Source organism: Diplotaxodon limnothrissa, linkage group LG4, assembly GCF_057381915.1.
Source record: "Diplotaxodon limnothrissa isolate DT_005_m linkage group LG4, D_limnothrissa_male_GT1.1, whole genome shotgun sequence".
Classification (NCBI taxonomy): Eukaryota; Metazoa; Chordata; class Actinopteri; order Cichliformes; family Cichlidae; genus Diplotaxodon; species Diplotaxodon limnothrissa.
In genome coordinates this window covers 14,991,360-15,008,086 of record NC_140599.1, presented here as the reverse complement: position 1 = coordinate 15,008,086, position 16,727 = coordinate 14,991,360, and the positions used below count along the sequence as shown (strand labels likewise).

Genomic DNA, 16,727 nt, shown 5'->3' with positions numbered 1-16,727 from the left:
AAACGTTCGCACATTATGCAGATATCGATCAAAACATTAAAAAACAACAACACTATTTTCATTTATTTTTTTATGTTGCACTAAGCTATACATGCCAAATACAGGACATTCATTTACCTGTCGGTCATCTTTTTTTTTAAATCAACTTTAAACGGCCGATCACTATGGAAACGAGCGCCACCGTCGTAGGCGCACCCCTTTGCGGACGTCACCTTGCAGGGCGTTGCACTTCCTGGTTTCCGTTGTGTTGTACTTTCTAGGCTACTGATTGATTGGAGGAATGATACATTTACCCCTGCGGCGACACTTGGTCGGACCGATTCGTTTAGCGTTTACTCTTCTCGGACTCCCGCATACCGTCTGGACCTCCGGAGTAAGGTATGGACGGGAACATTACTTATAAGCCTTTACCTTGAAGCTATCAAGCTAATAAGCATAGGGAAATATAAAGTCTGACTGAATAGTGCTCACCAGGTAATTTTAGTACTGTACAGTGGCTTGGGTTATATGCACAATCCAATTTATTCACAATGGATATCAAAATAGATGTTAATATGCACGAGATTATAGACATGACCACTGAAGATCAGCTATACAGAATGATCACTGTACAGATTTCAACACGGCAGAAGCAGCTGTGTAACAGCAGCTGTAATCCCGCTGCCCTGCACTGATTAACGGCCTACTCCTTTAATCTATGTGCGTGTGACAGAAGATATTTCTTGTCATCATTGAGGGGCAATGGCATTTTCATAATGTGGAGAGAAAGGAGTACATGTGGAGTACTTACATTATCTTCTCTCTCCTTTAGGCCTGCTATTTCCTGCCCTTCTTCTTACCCCTTCCCAACCAGTAAAACCATCAGCGCTGACAACACTAGTTACTGCCGCCGGCACTCGACCATGCCATCTTCAGTAGGGCCTCATGTAAAGTCCAGATGCCCACAGTATCCAGGGTCCAATATCAAGCGCTTGTCTGTGCCTGATGACAAGGTGGACTGGACTCAGAAGTGGCCCGAGTATAATCCAGTCAGCTACACGGCCCCTTCAGTTTTAAATAACCCAGCCTGGGCGGATCCTGATATTGGGTGAGCAACAAATAGCACCTTTAATAGAATAGAATAGAATAGAATTCAACTTTATTGTCATTGCACATGCACAGGTACAGGGCAACGAAATGCAGTTTGCATCCATCCAGAAGTGCTTTAGTGATATAGATATATTACAATATATATTAGCAATAATATAGATATGTGAGTATATTACAGAAATGGGTCTATTATGGTATGTTATAATGTACACGGTATGAAGTATGTTGTGAATATTCTATAACTATAAGTATGTACAGGCTGTAGTGAGTACAAGCTATGTACAGGATATGAACAGGATATAAATATGAAAAACTATACAGAATATGAAATAAATAACTTTACAGAATCTGGGATATACAGCTATACAGAAATGGGAACTATGCAAGTTGTAAACAGTTGTAGGATTAAAAATTATCGAATGTACAGAATGATTATTTACACAGAGCTATACAGTAGTGCAGTTAAGATAAGTGAGGGTGTAGATAGTTTCTACAGAGGCTATATAAAGTGCTAGTGGTTGTGAGTGGTGGTTCAGTCCATGTTATTATTGTGTTTGAGGGTACAGTTGTCCATTGTGTGTGTGTGTGTGTTCAGTCCATGAGTTTAACGTGGGTCAGATGTCAGGAGGCAGAGTTCAGGAGTCTGACAGCTGTGGGGAAGAAGCTGTTCCGGTACCTGGTGGTCTTAGTCCGGAGGCTCCTGTGGTGCCTCCCAGAGGGCAGGAGGGTGAAGAGTCCATGTGATGGGTGACTGGGGTCTTTGATGATTTTCCCAGCCCTTTTCAGACACCGCTTCCTGTAGATGTCTTTTATGGCAGGAAGTGGTGCTCCGGCGATGCGCTGGGCAGTTTTCACGACCCTCTGCAACGCCTTCCGGTCCGAGGCAGAGCAGTTCCCGTACCAGACTGTTATACAGTTGGTCAGGATGCTCTCGATGGTGCAGCGATAGAAGTTCACCAGGATGTCTGAGGACAGGTGGTTCTTCCTCAGAGTCCTCAAGAAGAAGAGGCGCTGGTGAGCCTTCTTGACCAGCTTGGAGCAGTTGGTCGTCCAGGTGAGATCCTCGGAGATGTGGACTCCCAGGAACTTGAAGCTGCTCACACGCTCCACAGCCGTCCCCTTAATGTGGATGGGTGGATGTGGCTCAGCATTCCTCCTGTAGTCCACGATGAGCTCCTTGGTCTTCTCGGTGTTAAGCAGCAGGTTGTTTCTGTCGCACCACTCAGCCAGACGATCCACCTCCTCCCTGTAGGCGGCCTCATCGTTGTCACTGATGAGGCCAATCACCGTGGTGTCATCTGCAAACTTAATGATGGTGTTGGAACCATCAGCAGGTCTGCAGTCGTGGGTGAAGAGGGAGTAGAGGAAAGGGCTCATCACACAGCCTTGTGGTACACCGGTGTTCATTGTGATGGTAGATGAGCAGCGGTTATCCAGCCGGACATGTTGGGGGCGGTTGGTCAGGAAGTCCAGTAACCATTTGCAGATGAGGGAACTGATACCCAGGTCTGTCAGTTTCCTGATGAGTTGTGAGGGGTGGATTGTATTGAATGCTGAACTGAAGTCTATAAACAGCATTCTGGCGTAGGTGTTGTTGTTGTCCAGGTGTGAGAGGACAGAGTGCATTGCGATGGAGACTGCATCCTCTGTGCTCCTGTTCCGGCGGTATGCGAATTGGTGGGGGTCCAGGGTGGGGGGGAGACAGGATTTGAAGTGTGCTAGGACCAGTCGCTCTAAGCACTTAGTGATGATGGGGGTGAGTGCTACTGGGCGGTAATCATTGAGGCAAGATGGGTTGGAGTTTTTGGGTATCGGGACGATGGAGGTGGATTTGAAGCAGGCCGGTACCACAGCGTGCTTATCAAGTACATTCTGGTAGCGCCATGCGAGTAATGTAATCTGATCTATGAAGCATTATAGATTTTTTTTCTACACTTGTTTTGTAGCTCCTCTCCAAAGTTTAACACTGTGGATGGTGCTGTGGACAGGACGAGCTTTGAGGGAAGCTATAAAGTGGAAAATGGAAAACCGCTGTAAGTTATACCTCTAAGATGGTTTTTCCGATATTTAATAAAACATCCAGTTTAGTAGAATTTGCCCTGGTAACTGCAGTGTTAGCAAACCTTTCACACTGCAGAGCTGTTTCATTAGCTGTTATTGTTAAAGGCATTGCTTACAAGTCTCAAAACTCCATATAAAAAATTTTACTCCCATAGAAATCCTTGTGGACGCACAGGGTTGGCAGGCAGAGGGTTGCTAGGACGATGGGGACCCAACCATGCAGCAGATCCAATAGTCACCAGGTACCTATTCTTTTGCTTTACACAGTGCAATTATCCACACTCACATACCGCGCATGAATAATTTAAAAGTGGAAATCTCAGTGCACATTAGTGCCAAGTAATTTGATATCCATCTGAAAGCTGACTTCAACTGAAACAGTTTCATATCATAGCTAAAAGTCGATGAATTCAAAGACAACCGGTTGCATTTATGCACATTTCACCATCTGACAGATGGAAGGTAGATGTCAAAGGGGCAAAGATTCACCACTCAGTCTCCCAAAAGCCTGTTCTGCAGTTTGTGTCTATCAAGAGGAAGGACTGTGGGGAGTGGGCCATTCCTGGGGTAAGTGTTTTTTATGTTTCTTCTGTCTATACAGGGGCGTCCCGCCATTCTTGCTTGCCATATGGTGTCTACAAAAATGCTGTAGGGCAGCAAAAACAAGATTTCATTGTCGTGGAAGGGAGGGGTTTGGAGATATGTAAGAAGTTATAGTCCTGTTGTTGTTTTTGCAGGGCATGGTAGATCCAGGCGAGCAGGTTTCTCTCACACTGCAGCGGGAGTTCTCAGAAGAAGCATTGAACTCGCTCTCGAGTTCCCCAGCAGAGAGAGCGGAAATCCATCAGCGCATCACCAATCTCTTCAAATCGTCAGGATTTATGGTTCGTAAAGTGGCTTATGTGTTTGCTGCCATATTTGAATCACCAGGTGGGTCTGTCAGGTCAACTATCAGGCTTTTTCTCTGAGGGCTGACAGCTTGTGATCTTTCTCCTTCAGGTCTATAAGGGCTATGTCGATGATCCCAGAAACACTGACAATTCCTGGATGGAGACGGTTGCTGTCAACTTTCACGATGACTTAGGTATCATTAATTATGAGGAATGCTATTCCTTCTTTTTTCTTTCACCTCTGCTTGTCAGCATTTTTCTAGCGTTTTAAAAAAGTTGATGAATGTATATGAATATAAAACACTGGACCGTAATACTGTATATAAAAGATGAATGTGGCCACTTTTAATGTCACACATTGGTTCGTTAAGTCGTGTTTTGAAGATTCATCCTCAAGATTTTGGCGGTCACTGTCTTGGTTTCCTGACCCTCACACACTGCATATTCAAAAAGTATCAACCTGTCAGTCACAATGTGGCGCAAAGACCTAAAACAACCTAAAACGTCTTTTTGAGTCGCCCCCTGCTGTATATTAGAAAAAAAGAAATGGAGGTTTTAAAGCACTTCCAGATTGGATTTAAGACTTGGTAGTTGGTGGCGCCCAGTGTTGGGTGTAATATGTTACTTAAAACTACAATGACATTAGATTTTTCAGTAATACAACAATTAAAGAACGTGTTACTCCATTAAATTCAGTAATTATATTTAATTTTCAATTATTATTACTCACATTATTTGAGGAGTGAAGTTATGGAGATTAGTTTTGTTTTTATTGCACAAAAGGACAAGAGGATGTTGGTAAAGTTGCAAGAATCTGCACATACATCATGCTGATGCTAAGCTAGTGAAAAAGCCAGAGTTATGTTAAAATTGAGTGAATGCTGACCCCAGCCCAGCAGTCAGACAGTCAGACCCTGAACTTCAACAGTGATGATCAGTCAGCACTGTAGCCTCCATTTCTATCTGTACATGTTTGTAAAGTAGGATCGCTGAAGTCTTCTTGAGGTGGTTTCCATCTTCGTTGTGTGTTACCAGCTTTGTGTTCATATGTAAACACAAGAAAAGATCATACCAAACAAATCTCTTTGTTTTTACATCAGGTAACAGCGTGAGCGAGCTGCCACTGGAAGCTGGTGATGACGCCGGACAGGTCCAGTGGGTTGACCTTGACTCATCTTTCCCCCTTTATGCGAACCACTCCCATTTCCTGGAGATTGTTGCCAAAGAGAGGAAAGCGCACTGGTAGCCAAAAACGAATGAATGCTTTAAGAGAGAAGGAAACTTAAAAGCCTTACAGCCCCTTGGTGTGGTGAGAGGGCTCATCAACTGAAGTAGCATGGCATTTTATGTGAGCCTACTTACACTGATTGATGTACAAAACCCTAACACATATTAATTTATATTAAAACTCCCAAAGATGTACTCTGCAGTTTAAAAGAGATAGCCTGCTAAGCATGCTGTTTGATATACTAAAAGAGAACTATTGTACATTTAGATTAAACCCTTTGACTGACTGCTTCCAAGATAGTAAAAATAAGCCTGTAAGAACAAGAGGAAGCACAGATTATGCTAATGTATTCAATGCTAACAAGTATCACATTAACCAAACACAATGATCTCCCGAACATAACAGTACTACTAAATTAATGGAAGGGGAGAAATCAGAATAAAGAAGTGGAATCTGGCTTTGATCTTTACATGTGAAAAGGATATGATGATGGTGATGCGCAGGAGCAGACATGGTTTCGAGTGGCAACAGACGGTGGATGTAAAACAGCACTTTGCAATCAGCAGGCTGCCTTTCCAAATGTACACATCAAAACGTGTCATCTCACAGGTCGGGATACTTATCAGGGAGGCAGTGATGAATTATGCATGAAAGATCTTGAAATCTGTGTGAGACAAACACTAACACCTCTGTTATTTAAAGGTACTGCAGAATGGAGGGTCCCAAAATGAATCGAATAAATACATAATTAATTATGTCAATAATGGGTTCAAATTGGAAATGCGTTAATTGTTTTTATTACATGTTTTAAATGAAACTCTATTTTGAATGATTATTTTGTAATAAGTTTATTATTTTCAATTTCAAATAATTAATGACAAATGTCAATAATTATTTATTCATCTATTTAGCTCATTCTTTTTGGCACTCATGTCCTCTATTCTCAACAACCAAAAATAATTATTTATAAAATCCCGTTAGGAGTGGCAGCTGCTTTGTCTTCAGATTGATTTTCCAGATAAGATAAGATAAGATAAGATAAGACTTTATTGATCCCACAACGGGGAAATTTTTGCGTTACCTCAGCTCAGGTACAGATATATGAAGGAAATACAAAAATACAATTAAGTACAATCAATGAAAAAAAGTAAGATAATACACTATATACAATGGTAGCATACACAGTATGTGATTATGGATATAGTTGGAAATATGGAAGACATAAACTATATAGCTTGGAAGGTCATGGAAGGTCCATTATGCATGAAGTGGTGACCGTGGATGTTCACAGTGTCCAGTGACTTATGACATCGTGATTGAGGAGTTATAGAGTCTAACTGCTGTTGGGATGAATGATCTGCGAAAGCGCTCCTCCCTTATTTTACAAGGTATTGTCAGGCCTGACCGTGACTAAACTGGTGAGGACATCAGTTGGGCTTATCAAGCATTAACCTTAATCAAATTAGGGCCCCAAGAGTTCCAGGAGGCACCACAAATCCTATAAAACTATTTTATTTGCTCTCCGACCACAATGTCACCCATGTAAGGGCCAATTCTGCTGTTTAAATTTCACTTCAGTAAGCATATGATGCACTATAGCCCTAAAATTATGGGCTGGATGACAGCTTTTTGGCAGTAAAATTCTGCACAAACACTTTAATTATTGGTATCATTAATTGCTCGTCTTAAAGCTTTACAGGTTCTGTAAAGTATTTTTTTTAATATAAGGTGTAATGTGAAAATTAACAGGGGTTTACTTATGAAACTTGCACTGATTAAAATTATTATTATTTTTCAAATGTTTGTCTGCATAACTTAAAAATGTACATTGTTGTGAAATCGTGAGTTCAATTGTATGGGTTTCCTCATTAAATATGCACCATTATAAAGTAGTTACTGTGTGAGCAACGTCAGCTGGTTTCAGCTCACACAGTCACACCAGAAACAGTTTCCTTATATGTTTTTGTTTGTGCCATTGAGAGCTACACCAATGTTTCATGTGTACTTTGCATTCTATTCATGTGAAAATAAATTCCCACATATATTAAACAAGTTAAATGTGTTTGCCTCACACTGTGTTGCTGTGTGCACTCTATGTTATATGCGCAGTGATCCCTTTTTCCACCAGCATAGTAGTGCAGGCCCTCACAGCTTCTAGTGGTTAGTACAAACTGATGTTCCAACCATTTTATTAAGCACGTATCCAATTCAGGGGTGGAGCTAGAGCTTAAACCTATAGCCAAATAATGACTCCAATTCTAAAAAACATGGGATGCTGTATAAAATGTAAATAATAACAGAATGCAATGATTTGCAAATCTTATAAACCTGTATTTCATTCACTGTAGAACAGAGAAAACATATCAACGCATCATTTTATTGTTTCATGTAAAATATTGGCTCATTTTGAATTTGATGGCAGCAACATGCCTCTAAAGAAGATAGGGCAACAAAAAGACTGGAAAAGTAAGAGGAACTAAAAAGAAGCAACTGGAGGAACATTTTGCATTTAGGTTGAGTGACAACAGGTTGTGATTGGATATAAAAAGACTGTATTAAGAAAAACATCTTAAAGTTTCACCAATCTATATAAAAACTGCATCTACAAAATTAAGGAGTAATTTAAGAAAAAATGTTCTTCAATGTAAAATTGTGCATTCTTTAATACTGTATCATTGACAGTACATGATATCATCGGAAGATTTTGAAAATCTGGAGAAATCTCTGTGTGCAAGGGACAAGGCCAAAAATCAATATTGGTTGCCTGTGATTTTCAGGCCCTCAGTGCACTAGATTTAAAACAGATATAATTCTTGAATAATTCTTGAATGAAACGGGCTCAGGAACTCGTTCAGAAAGAAATCATCGTCTGTGAACACGGTTCACCAGACTATCCAAAAATTTAGGTTAAAGCTAAAAAGAAGCCATATATGAACATGATCCAGAAATACTGCCTTTTTCTTTGGGCCAATTCTCACTTAAAATGGACTGGGCCAAAGTGGAAAACGTCTTCTGTGTTCGGACTAATTACAGTTTAAAATTCACTTTGAAAACATGGAAACTACATCATTTGGACTAAAAGTAGTAGCTGTACCATCTGGCTTGTAAACAGCACTCAGTTCAAGAGTATATAATTGCTTATGAAACTGACAGCTTTCACACTGGAAAGGTCGCATACAGTTTTTTAGAGTAACATGTACTCCCACTCCCACTCAGATGATATCCTTTTCAGAGAAGACCTTGCATAGTTCAGCAAGACAATGCTTTGATTTAATCCAAGGAACTTCTTGGTGTGAGTCGACAGTGTTTTTAAAAATCCAACCAAAATGTCTGGACCACAAATACACTAACATGTCTGCATTAATTTGCACAGAGCCCCACAAAATAGGGATCAGGTATCCTTAAAAGTCTTTTTCTGCTATTACTAACATGATGCTTACAAATTATTTTTACATTCAAGGTGCAGCATGTGTGAACGTAAATGTCCTTGGCTTTGAAATACTCGTTTACTTATGTTTTTAAAATTGCAGATATAACTTGCTGTGATTTTAAACACAAGGGAATCTAGTTTAATTATTAAAGTTTCCCTAATGAAATGTTGTGTTTATTAAAAAACAGCTCTACATATCCAATATGTCTGTCTAACCAGGAAATGTTTGGCGCTTCCCCTCAGACATATTCCAAACTTCATTACCCATAATCCCGTGCAACAAAAGCCGCCCAAGCTGACGACGTGGCCAAGGCACAGACCGGGGCGATTCAAACGAGGCAGACAGGCTTTGTTTGCAGCTAGCTCATTGAGGTGGAATTCATATGCTTGCTGAAGTTTGTGTGAATCTTTTAATTCATCACTGAGTGTAACGATGTCCGGGAAAATCAAGAGCCGAAGTGCTGCAAACTCAGACTCGATAACCGGCGGTGTGTCCTGCGATGAGCGCATCTTGCGGGATTGTCATGAACTGTACACGGATCCTGACAGCGGTGAGTTGGCTGACGTACAACTCGTGGAACTGACAGCATCTCACCTGACGCCTGCACCTTTCACCTGTTTGATATTAAAGTTGATAAAACAAACTCTTTGCTGCACCGCGGGGTAGCTAGCTAACTTTGTACATAACGTTAGCCTTTCCCAAAGCACGGGGAGCTAACCGTTAGCTGAGTTAGCTAGTGAGGATTTTATATTTGCTGACGATGCGACTGTCAACATTAATGCTGGTTAAATCAGTCACCCACTGATGTGACACTCTGTTTGTTATTAATAAGTCAGTTGCATAGTTGTAATGTAACTTCTAATATAGGTTTACAAGGCACACTTCTGGATCTGGATCTATCTCCAGTATTGGCAGCACAGGGTTATCCTGTATATTGAGAACGTGTGCAACATTTCAGCACCAGATCTGCCAGTTGACTCATACATCTCGCTGATATATCTCAAAGATAATGACGAGACAAAATGCCAAGTGAAAAAATGGGAATGATGAGAGAAAGAAGACTATCACCTAGCGAAATGGCTTCCTTTGAGTAGTTGAGAACTTTGATATTGTCCTTTACATGCCAAATGTCACTTATCATTTAGATCTGCTCATCCCAACACAGCACCATGATTTTTCTCCTTTCCTACAGAAGCTAATAAACCATCTGTGTCCTACTCTCTGTTATATTCAGGGTTGATCACAGTGGCCGAATCGGTTAGTGTGAAGTTGCTGCCGCCCAGAAAAAAGATCACAGTGCTGCTGATGGGGAACCACTCTGCTGGGAAAAGCTCCTTCATCAATTGGTAAATATATACTATGGATAAATATTTGCACAAGTGCAAATAGGTGGCAGATTATTAACCACTTATCCAACTGACAAAGTAATGGAAATCTGGTGTCTGGGATGAGGAGACTTCTGTGTTAAATCTATGCCGTAGGTACGCGTAACCGCAAAATCCTTCCGCAACCCTACACCTTCAGGACTCATAGATGTTAGCAATTTCCTGGAAGGAGATTGTCCCAACCATTAAAATAGATATTAGGGAATGTGAAAAAATGGAGGAACTTGACGGGCAAATATGTTTAAAACTGAAAATTGGAAGTAGGACTCAGGAGGGACAAAGTCTCAGGTGTTTCTGTTGTGGCATCCACTGCATATAAAACACCGGGACACAACCGCATAACCTAATATAAAGCATTGCAATCATTACCAATTGTAATGACAGCAATGGATTGCAGAAGTTTTAATCAGCTGTTAGAGGGAACCTGGTGTTCATCCTATTTCTTTCCTGATGGGGATGTTGTGCTTCATGATAACCATGTGCCCATGTATCGGTGCACAACTCAGAGTAAACTCAGTGCCAAGGAACAGGCACTGGAGGCCCTCATCAGACTAAAACCTGACCAAGGTGCCTGTTGGCTTTCCTTTAATTTGTTGCCCAGTTGCACAGCAGTCAGACTGAATAAAGCGCATGTGTGTATCCTCTGAAATTACCAGTATTTAAAGAGTTACAATTACTTCTAAATGTTCTCGGATCTTCATTTGACTCACGTCTGAATCTGAGTTGACTAAATTATCCTGTCCATCTTTATCAGTGTCTTTAGCATTCAGTTGCGCCCATCATTCTGGTTTTTATACACTATTCAGATTAGCAATAATCAAGATCTTTCTGTTCTTATTGTTCAGGTACGTGGAAGAGCACATCCAGCGCACTGGAGTAGCAATTGAGACCCAAGGCTTTAGCTTTGTTACAAGTGGACGCAAGAGAGAGTCTCTCACAGTAAGTGCTGCAGTCCATTTTCTGTTTTTGAGACAGGGCTATGGGTGTTTTCAAAAGGCACGTCTCATTCCCACCGTGAGCCATTTCATCTTTAAAATGTCAGCTGTCTGCTCCTCGTAACAGTGATTTATTACTGTGGACTAAAATGAGTTCGTCTTTTGTGGTTTCAATGTTCTTGGAGTACCTGATGTCCTTTTTTGCAAACTATCTGTGACAGATCTACTTCTGCTTTATTTATTTATTTATTTTAGGGAAACGCCACCCTTCATCTGTATCCACACTTCAAACCTCTGCAGGAGTTTAAAGGTGAGAGATTTAATATGCCCAGAGATTTGCTATGGACAGTGTTTTGGCAGTTTGCCGTTTTATTGGAATTCATTTAAAATGATTTGTATGTACCAACAAACAAACAAAAAATGATTAAAGCGCCCAGTTGAATAGGAAGAGAAAACCTTTTAGAGTAGTAGTTCTTATTAATGCTAGGCACTCACTGTAACTGTGTTTCTGAATTCTTCCCCAGGTGTCTCAGAGTACTTGAGCACAGAGATCTGCACGTCTCGACAGAAACGGTTCAGCTTGGTGACGTTTGTTGATTCGCCAGGCTTGGTGGACGGCGATATGAAGTATCCGTTTGACGTGGACGAGGTCATCCTGTGGCTGGGTGGGTTTCTGCTGTTGTCTTGTGGTAGTTTTAAGCAATCTTCTTTTGGTAATGCAGAAGGAGAGCGGTAGCTCTGTGAAACCAAAGATACCTGAAACAAACAAAACTAAAAGCACACTCAATTTGGAGTCATTTAGATGCTTGTGGGCCTCTCCATTATAATGAATGATCAGTCAAGTTTTTATCTCTTCATTAGTACTTTTAATTTACCCTAGTGAGCTTTGTGAGTCAGCTTTGCGTGCTTCGACACATCTTTAAGCAGTTTAAGTTCTTAGTTTGACTAAATAACAGGGAAATAGAAAGAAATTCCACACTTGTTGGGATTACGACCCAGTTTATAATGCGATGAGAATAAATCCACAGGGTTTCCTCAGTAGTAAATAATGCCCCTTTTCACTGTCGCTCTCAGGTGATCTTTGTGACCTAATTCTGGTCTTCTTTGACCCCATGGGTCAGGCTCTGTGCAAGCGCACCCTCAACATTGTGGAGAGCCTGAATGAAAAGCATGGAGACCGGCTGCGGTTTTACCTGAGCAAGGCTGACGAGGCCGGAGGAGAGTCGGACAGACAGGTACGTATACTAGCAGCAGCTTCTGTAGGAGAGTCAACGCTTTGAACAAACAAAGTTACATCATTCTCTTTGTATTAGATAATTCCTTCCCACACTCTGCAGTGCAGTTTCTAAGTATGCTGACCCGGTGTGTTTTGCCAGTCTAGTGAATAAAAAAAACAACAACAAAAAACCCCCAAAACCTGCACTGGGTATGGAAAAATGATTGAGTGATGCTTTTGCTCATTAATCTTGCATTGAAGAACACCCCTCTGATTACTTTCAGGTTATTTTCTGTGTCACAAAGGTGGCTCCCTGTTCTGGAGCCTGGTTTAAAACTGTCTGAAGTGCCACATTTTCTTTCACCAAGGGATTTCTGTGAGTGCGACACAGATTCCCTGCCAAAGGGAACTGTTGTATATACGCAGCCTGTTGAGCCGTATCTTACCAAAGTTTGTTAATATCCATCAATACATTCATCCATCCACAGAAAAGGAAACTGATAAATGTTTTTGTGGTTGATCCTCATATGCTGCAAAGTCTGTTTTACGCTGATGAAATTGTAGCTAATAGAGCACAGATTTCAGACTTGATGAGTATATTTGTAATTTCTAATTTCATTTCGATCTGTCCATAAACTAAAGGGATTTCCTAATTTGCAGTAAGATAATACTTGTTTAAACACGACATTGTGCAGTCACAGTATTCATGAGTAAGTGAATGGTGCATTTCTAACTTTGTTTGCATGACTAAATAACAGAAAAGCACCACATACAGTCGATAATCTCCCTATCAGTAGCAGAAAAATTGCATCTTTGTTCTGTCTCCTCCTGACTCCTGTGTCTTTTGTTACTGCTCTCTCAGAGGGTGATGATGCAGATTGTCCAGGAGCTCTGCAAGCGGCCCGGACTCAACAAGTGTGGGTTTGACATGCCCACCATCTACATTCCTAATCCAAATAAGGTAAAAGTGATTCTTTCATCTCATCTTTCTGCCTTCCTTACTCTTTCTACACACACACAATTCACCAGTTGTTATAGACTACTGTTTAGAAGAAAAACAATCCTCCTGTTTGTCTTCCTGCTGTCAGCCAAGCCGCTGCGTCAACCAGATTGAGGAGGTTTGTCGCACCATCGAGAAAACTATCAACCAGACGGTCCAAAACACGCTCAACTCTCTGGAGAGGGACTGTGAGCTCATTGTTGAGGCTATCGCAGACAAGCTCAGTAACGACAGGTAACACAGAGGAGACACTCACTTTGTAATTCACACTGCACTGACCACCTCCTCTGAAAGGCTACTTTCACCTGCTCCCTTATTCACAAGGTATTGCCACAGCAGGAGGTTCCTGACACTGTTTTTCTTGCACACGGTGCCCTTTTGGCCAATAATTTTAACATCGATTTAAGAGTTTGTGCGTTCACGCCTTTTAATAGCCATACATTGACCTTGAATTAAAGTGTAACCATAAAGATTGACGGGAATCCTTCAGTAGGAGTGCTCAGAGGAACGTGTGAGTCATATTTTTGTTTGGAATTGCCTTCGGAGAATAACCTGACCATCTGTTCACGCAGGCAGACCACTGTTGAGAACCGACGCGCACGCTGCAAGAGCTGCTTCCTGACTCTGCTGGGATTCAGCGTCCCTCTGGCTCTGATGGCGTTTCTGCTGCTGGGCGCTCTGTCCCAGGACCTGCTGGAGGCGGCTCTGGGCCGAGAGGGTACAGAGGCGCTCTCCCTCTACCTGGTCAGTGGCCAAGCACGCTCGTCATTCATAGTTGAAACTGTTGCATATGGTCTTCACATAAGGCTGCTCTTGTGTCGTGCAGACGCCCGCGGTGAAAGTATTTGACTCCCTGTCTGTGGAGCAGCGGCTTTATGGCTGCGCTGGGCTGGTGCTTCTGTCCTTCCTCCTGCTCATTATTGCACGCTTCATCTTCAGGTAGGAAGTTTCGCAGTGTCATCACAGCCTTTTAGACGTTTTCATCCATCAGTACCCGAGGCACTTGCATGTCCTCATGTTATTTGTTCACTGCGAACCTCATCACACTTCTCCCTTTGATTCTTTGCAGAACTCAACCCACTCTATCGACCAAACAGAAAAGGCAGCTGCAGGAGAAGCTGGAGTACGTGCAGGAGGTGGTCAAGACCAAAAAGGTAGTGTGTATGTGTGCGGATAGGGATGCACTGATCAGATATCAGTTTGCTGACCGCTCCAACCACACTAAGCCTAAGCAAAGAAATCTGTACGGGTGCCAGAACTGAAAAAAGTTGGATCTTTGCATCCCTGTATGAGTGTGACTGCTTCTGCTGGCATGAAGTGGATTATTTTGGGATTTTAATGGTTGATTCTCTTCCTGTAGAAAAAGCTGTATGAAGACTACCTACGCCAGAGCGTCAGCGATCACGACATGGGCTTGTAGAGACGCATGCATGCAGATATCCCCACTGTCACGAAGGACTAGACGATCACTTTTCCAAGATTCCACACCAGCCGCCGTGCTCTGCAGACCTCTTGGTGGTGAACCATCCAAGTTCTGGTGCTGTGAACTGTAAAGCCACTTTACCCATTTAGATGATGTTATCTCTGTTATATTAAAAAAAGCTGTTAAACCACACACTACCTGCAGATGAAATGAGCTTTTGTTACTGATGACTTCTTTGTAAACATTTTATATACACATATCGGTGCCTCTTCTCTGAAATGATTTCAGGCTTATACCACTTTAAGATATTTAAACATTTCCAAACTATTTATAATATTTCTGTATGAGACCTAAAGCGCTGTTTTGTGTGAGTCACTTTCTATGAGCTACTGTTTCTGAGGACCTTTACCGGAGTTTTTTACAGTGCTTGTGACTCGTTAATGAATCCATTTCCCATCATGAATGTCTGCAGGTTGTGTAGGTTGGCTCATATGTAGAATATCCAGATGTCTGCACGCATCTTGATGCTGCAGTAAGAAGTGTTACCTGTGACCAATCAAACCTTTTGTATTTTCTTTCTACATTGTGAACATGTTTTAAACTTGAATAAATAAAAAAGCAATGTTCAATACATTAATGGATTATACTTTTTTTTACTTTACTTTTCTTCTTAAGCGTAAGGTTTAAGGATTTTATGTAATATTGTGACATGTTAGTGTTTTAAAGCTTTTTTCCTTGTGAACTTGAAGTTTGGACACAGATGATCTCTGTTTACAGTCCCAGTTTCTATTGAATGGAAGTCAGGATATGATGTTGTGTCTCGGTTTTGAATGTTTTGTTTTTGTAAGAACCTGTGAACAACAGTGCCAGTTATAAAACATCATCGCAACAAAACCACATCAGGATTCCAGATAAATACACCATAGACTTGTGTGGTATCAGCATTTTAAGTGGTTTCCAGCTTGTTTTTCTAGTATTTCTTTTTTTTTTTTTTTTTTAATAAAAGCAAAAACAGGAAACTACCACGGGATATTTCCTGTTCAGTTATGCTTTTGGTACCCAAAGGAAACAGGTGCTAGGAGACCAGAGTGCAAAGTTTTGCTCAGAAAATGTAATTTCCTCTTTTTAAAAGGTTAACCATTGGTTTGACCTGTGAATGCCACTTCGTCAGTGTAAAATAGTTTCTTGCAATCGTATGAATGCCTCATGATCTAACGGTGAATATGTTTCTGTTGCTTCCTGACATAATGTATGTCAATAAGTACATTGTAAGCCTTTCAAAAGAAGTCTAGTGTTACCATTTTGGGTCGTAGTCTTATTCTTTCGGTTGTTCCCTTTAGGCCTGCCTCCTCATCCTACCCCTAGTATCTTCCTCCTCAGTTACGCCAACCCCCTGCATATTGCTTCTTTCCTTCTGTCAAAAATCACCCTGACACATCTCCACCCACTCCACCCTGCCTGCACTTCTTCACTTCTCTCCTGTACTGTCAGCTGCTTTGGATGGTTGACCCCACGTATTAAAAATCATCCACCATCACTACAGTATCTCTGCTCCTCACAGCTTCATCGCTACACCACGTTAAAAAAGTATTTGCTCCCCTTTCTGATTTTTTTCTTCATATTTGTGACATTTAAAGGTTTCAGATCATTAAAATCAGATCAATCAGAAAATAAAACAGCTGAGGAAGAAAATCGTTGATATCTGTCAGTCTGGAAAGACCCAAAGACTTCTGGGAAAATATTCTTTGGACTAACGAGTTGAAAGTTGAACTTTTCTAGAAGGTTTGAGTCCTGATGGATTTGTGTAAAACTGACAGAGTATTTCATCGAAGCTGTGGCGTATTTGGTTATGGAGCAGGACTACAGTGTATTTACCAATACAGGTGTAAACCAAACGTATTCGATTTTTTTTTAATTCGCCTACAAAGATCAGCAATCACCTGTTTATTTTCATTTCACTCATTTGAGTCTTTTCTGTAAGCACACCTGGTTTTTTGGTTTGACTTTGGTTAACTAACATTACCAGTATCCCTCCAGCAGAGGGTATACTTATTTTGTATAAACTCTGA

At 41.2% G+C, this 16,727-nt stretch overlaps 2 protein-coding genes across 2 annotated transcripts; both read left to right on the top strand.

Moving 5' to 3' along the window:
• Positions 1-247: 247 nt before the first annotated feature.
• Positions 248-6,049, top strand: nudt9 (nudix (nucleoside diphosphate linked moiety X)-type motif 9). The gene is made up of 8 exons (XM_085351511.1): positions 248-378; positions 812-1,087; positions 3,036-3,122; positions 3,306-3,392; positions 3,606-3,717; positions 3,888-4,034; positions 4,150-4,234; positions 5,141-6,049. The coding sequence occupies exons 1-8, from the start codon at positions 281-283 to the stop codon at positions 5,284-5,286; spliced, it is 1,038 nt and encodes a 345-aa protein (XP_085207637.1). The 5' UTR covers positions 248-280; the 3' UTR covers positions 5,287-6,049.
• A 2,982-nt stretch (positions 6,050-9,031) lies between these two features.
• Positions 9,032-14,782, top strand: LOC146633472 (uncharacterized). Its single transcript, XM_085352271.1, has 12 exons — positions 9,032-9,249; positions 9,934-10,045; positions 10,930-11,023; positions 11,275-11,329; positions 11,544-11,684; positions 12,094-12,254; positions 13,098-13,196; positions 13,324-13,469; positions 13,808-13,979; positions 14,062-14,174; positions 14,305-14,389; positions 14,596-14,782. The coding sequence occupies exons 1-12, from the start codon at positions 9,132-9,134 to the stop codon at positions 14,653-14,655; spliced, it is 1,356 nt and encodes a 451-aa protein (XP_085208397.1). The 5' UTR covers positions 9,032-9,131; the 3' UTR covers positions 14,656-14,782.
• Positions 14,783-16,727: the final 1,945 nt, after the last annotated feature.

Excerpts from the sequence above, each read along its gene's own strand:
- nudt9 (XM_085351511.1), top strand. The coding sequence starts at position 281 with ATGATACATTTACCCCTGCGGCGACACTTGGTCGGACCGATTCGTTTA. Across the intron at positions 1,088-3,035 it reads TGGGCGGATCCTGATATTGG|CTCCTCTCCAAAGTTTAACA; the intron begins GTGAGCAACAAA and ends CTTGTTTTGTAG. Across the intron at positions 3,123-3,305 it reads GTGGAAAATGGAAAACCGCT|AAATCCTTGTGGACGCACAG; the intron begins GTAAGTTATACC and ends TTACTCCCATAG.
- LOC146633472 (XM_085352271.1), top strand. The coding sequence starts at position 9,132 with ATGTCCGGGAAAATCAAGAGCCGAAGTGCTGCAAACTCAGACTCGATA. Across the intron at positions 13,197-13,323 it reads ACATTCCTAATCCAAATAAG|CCAAGCCGCTGCGTCAACCA; the intron begins GTAAAAGTGATT and ends TCCTGCTGTCAG. Across the intron at positions 13,980-14,061 it reads AGGCGCTCTCCCTCTACCTG|ACGCCCGCGGTGAAAGTATT; the intron begins GTCAGTGGCCAA and ends TGTGTCGTGCAG.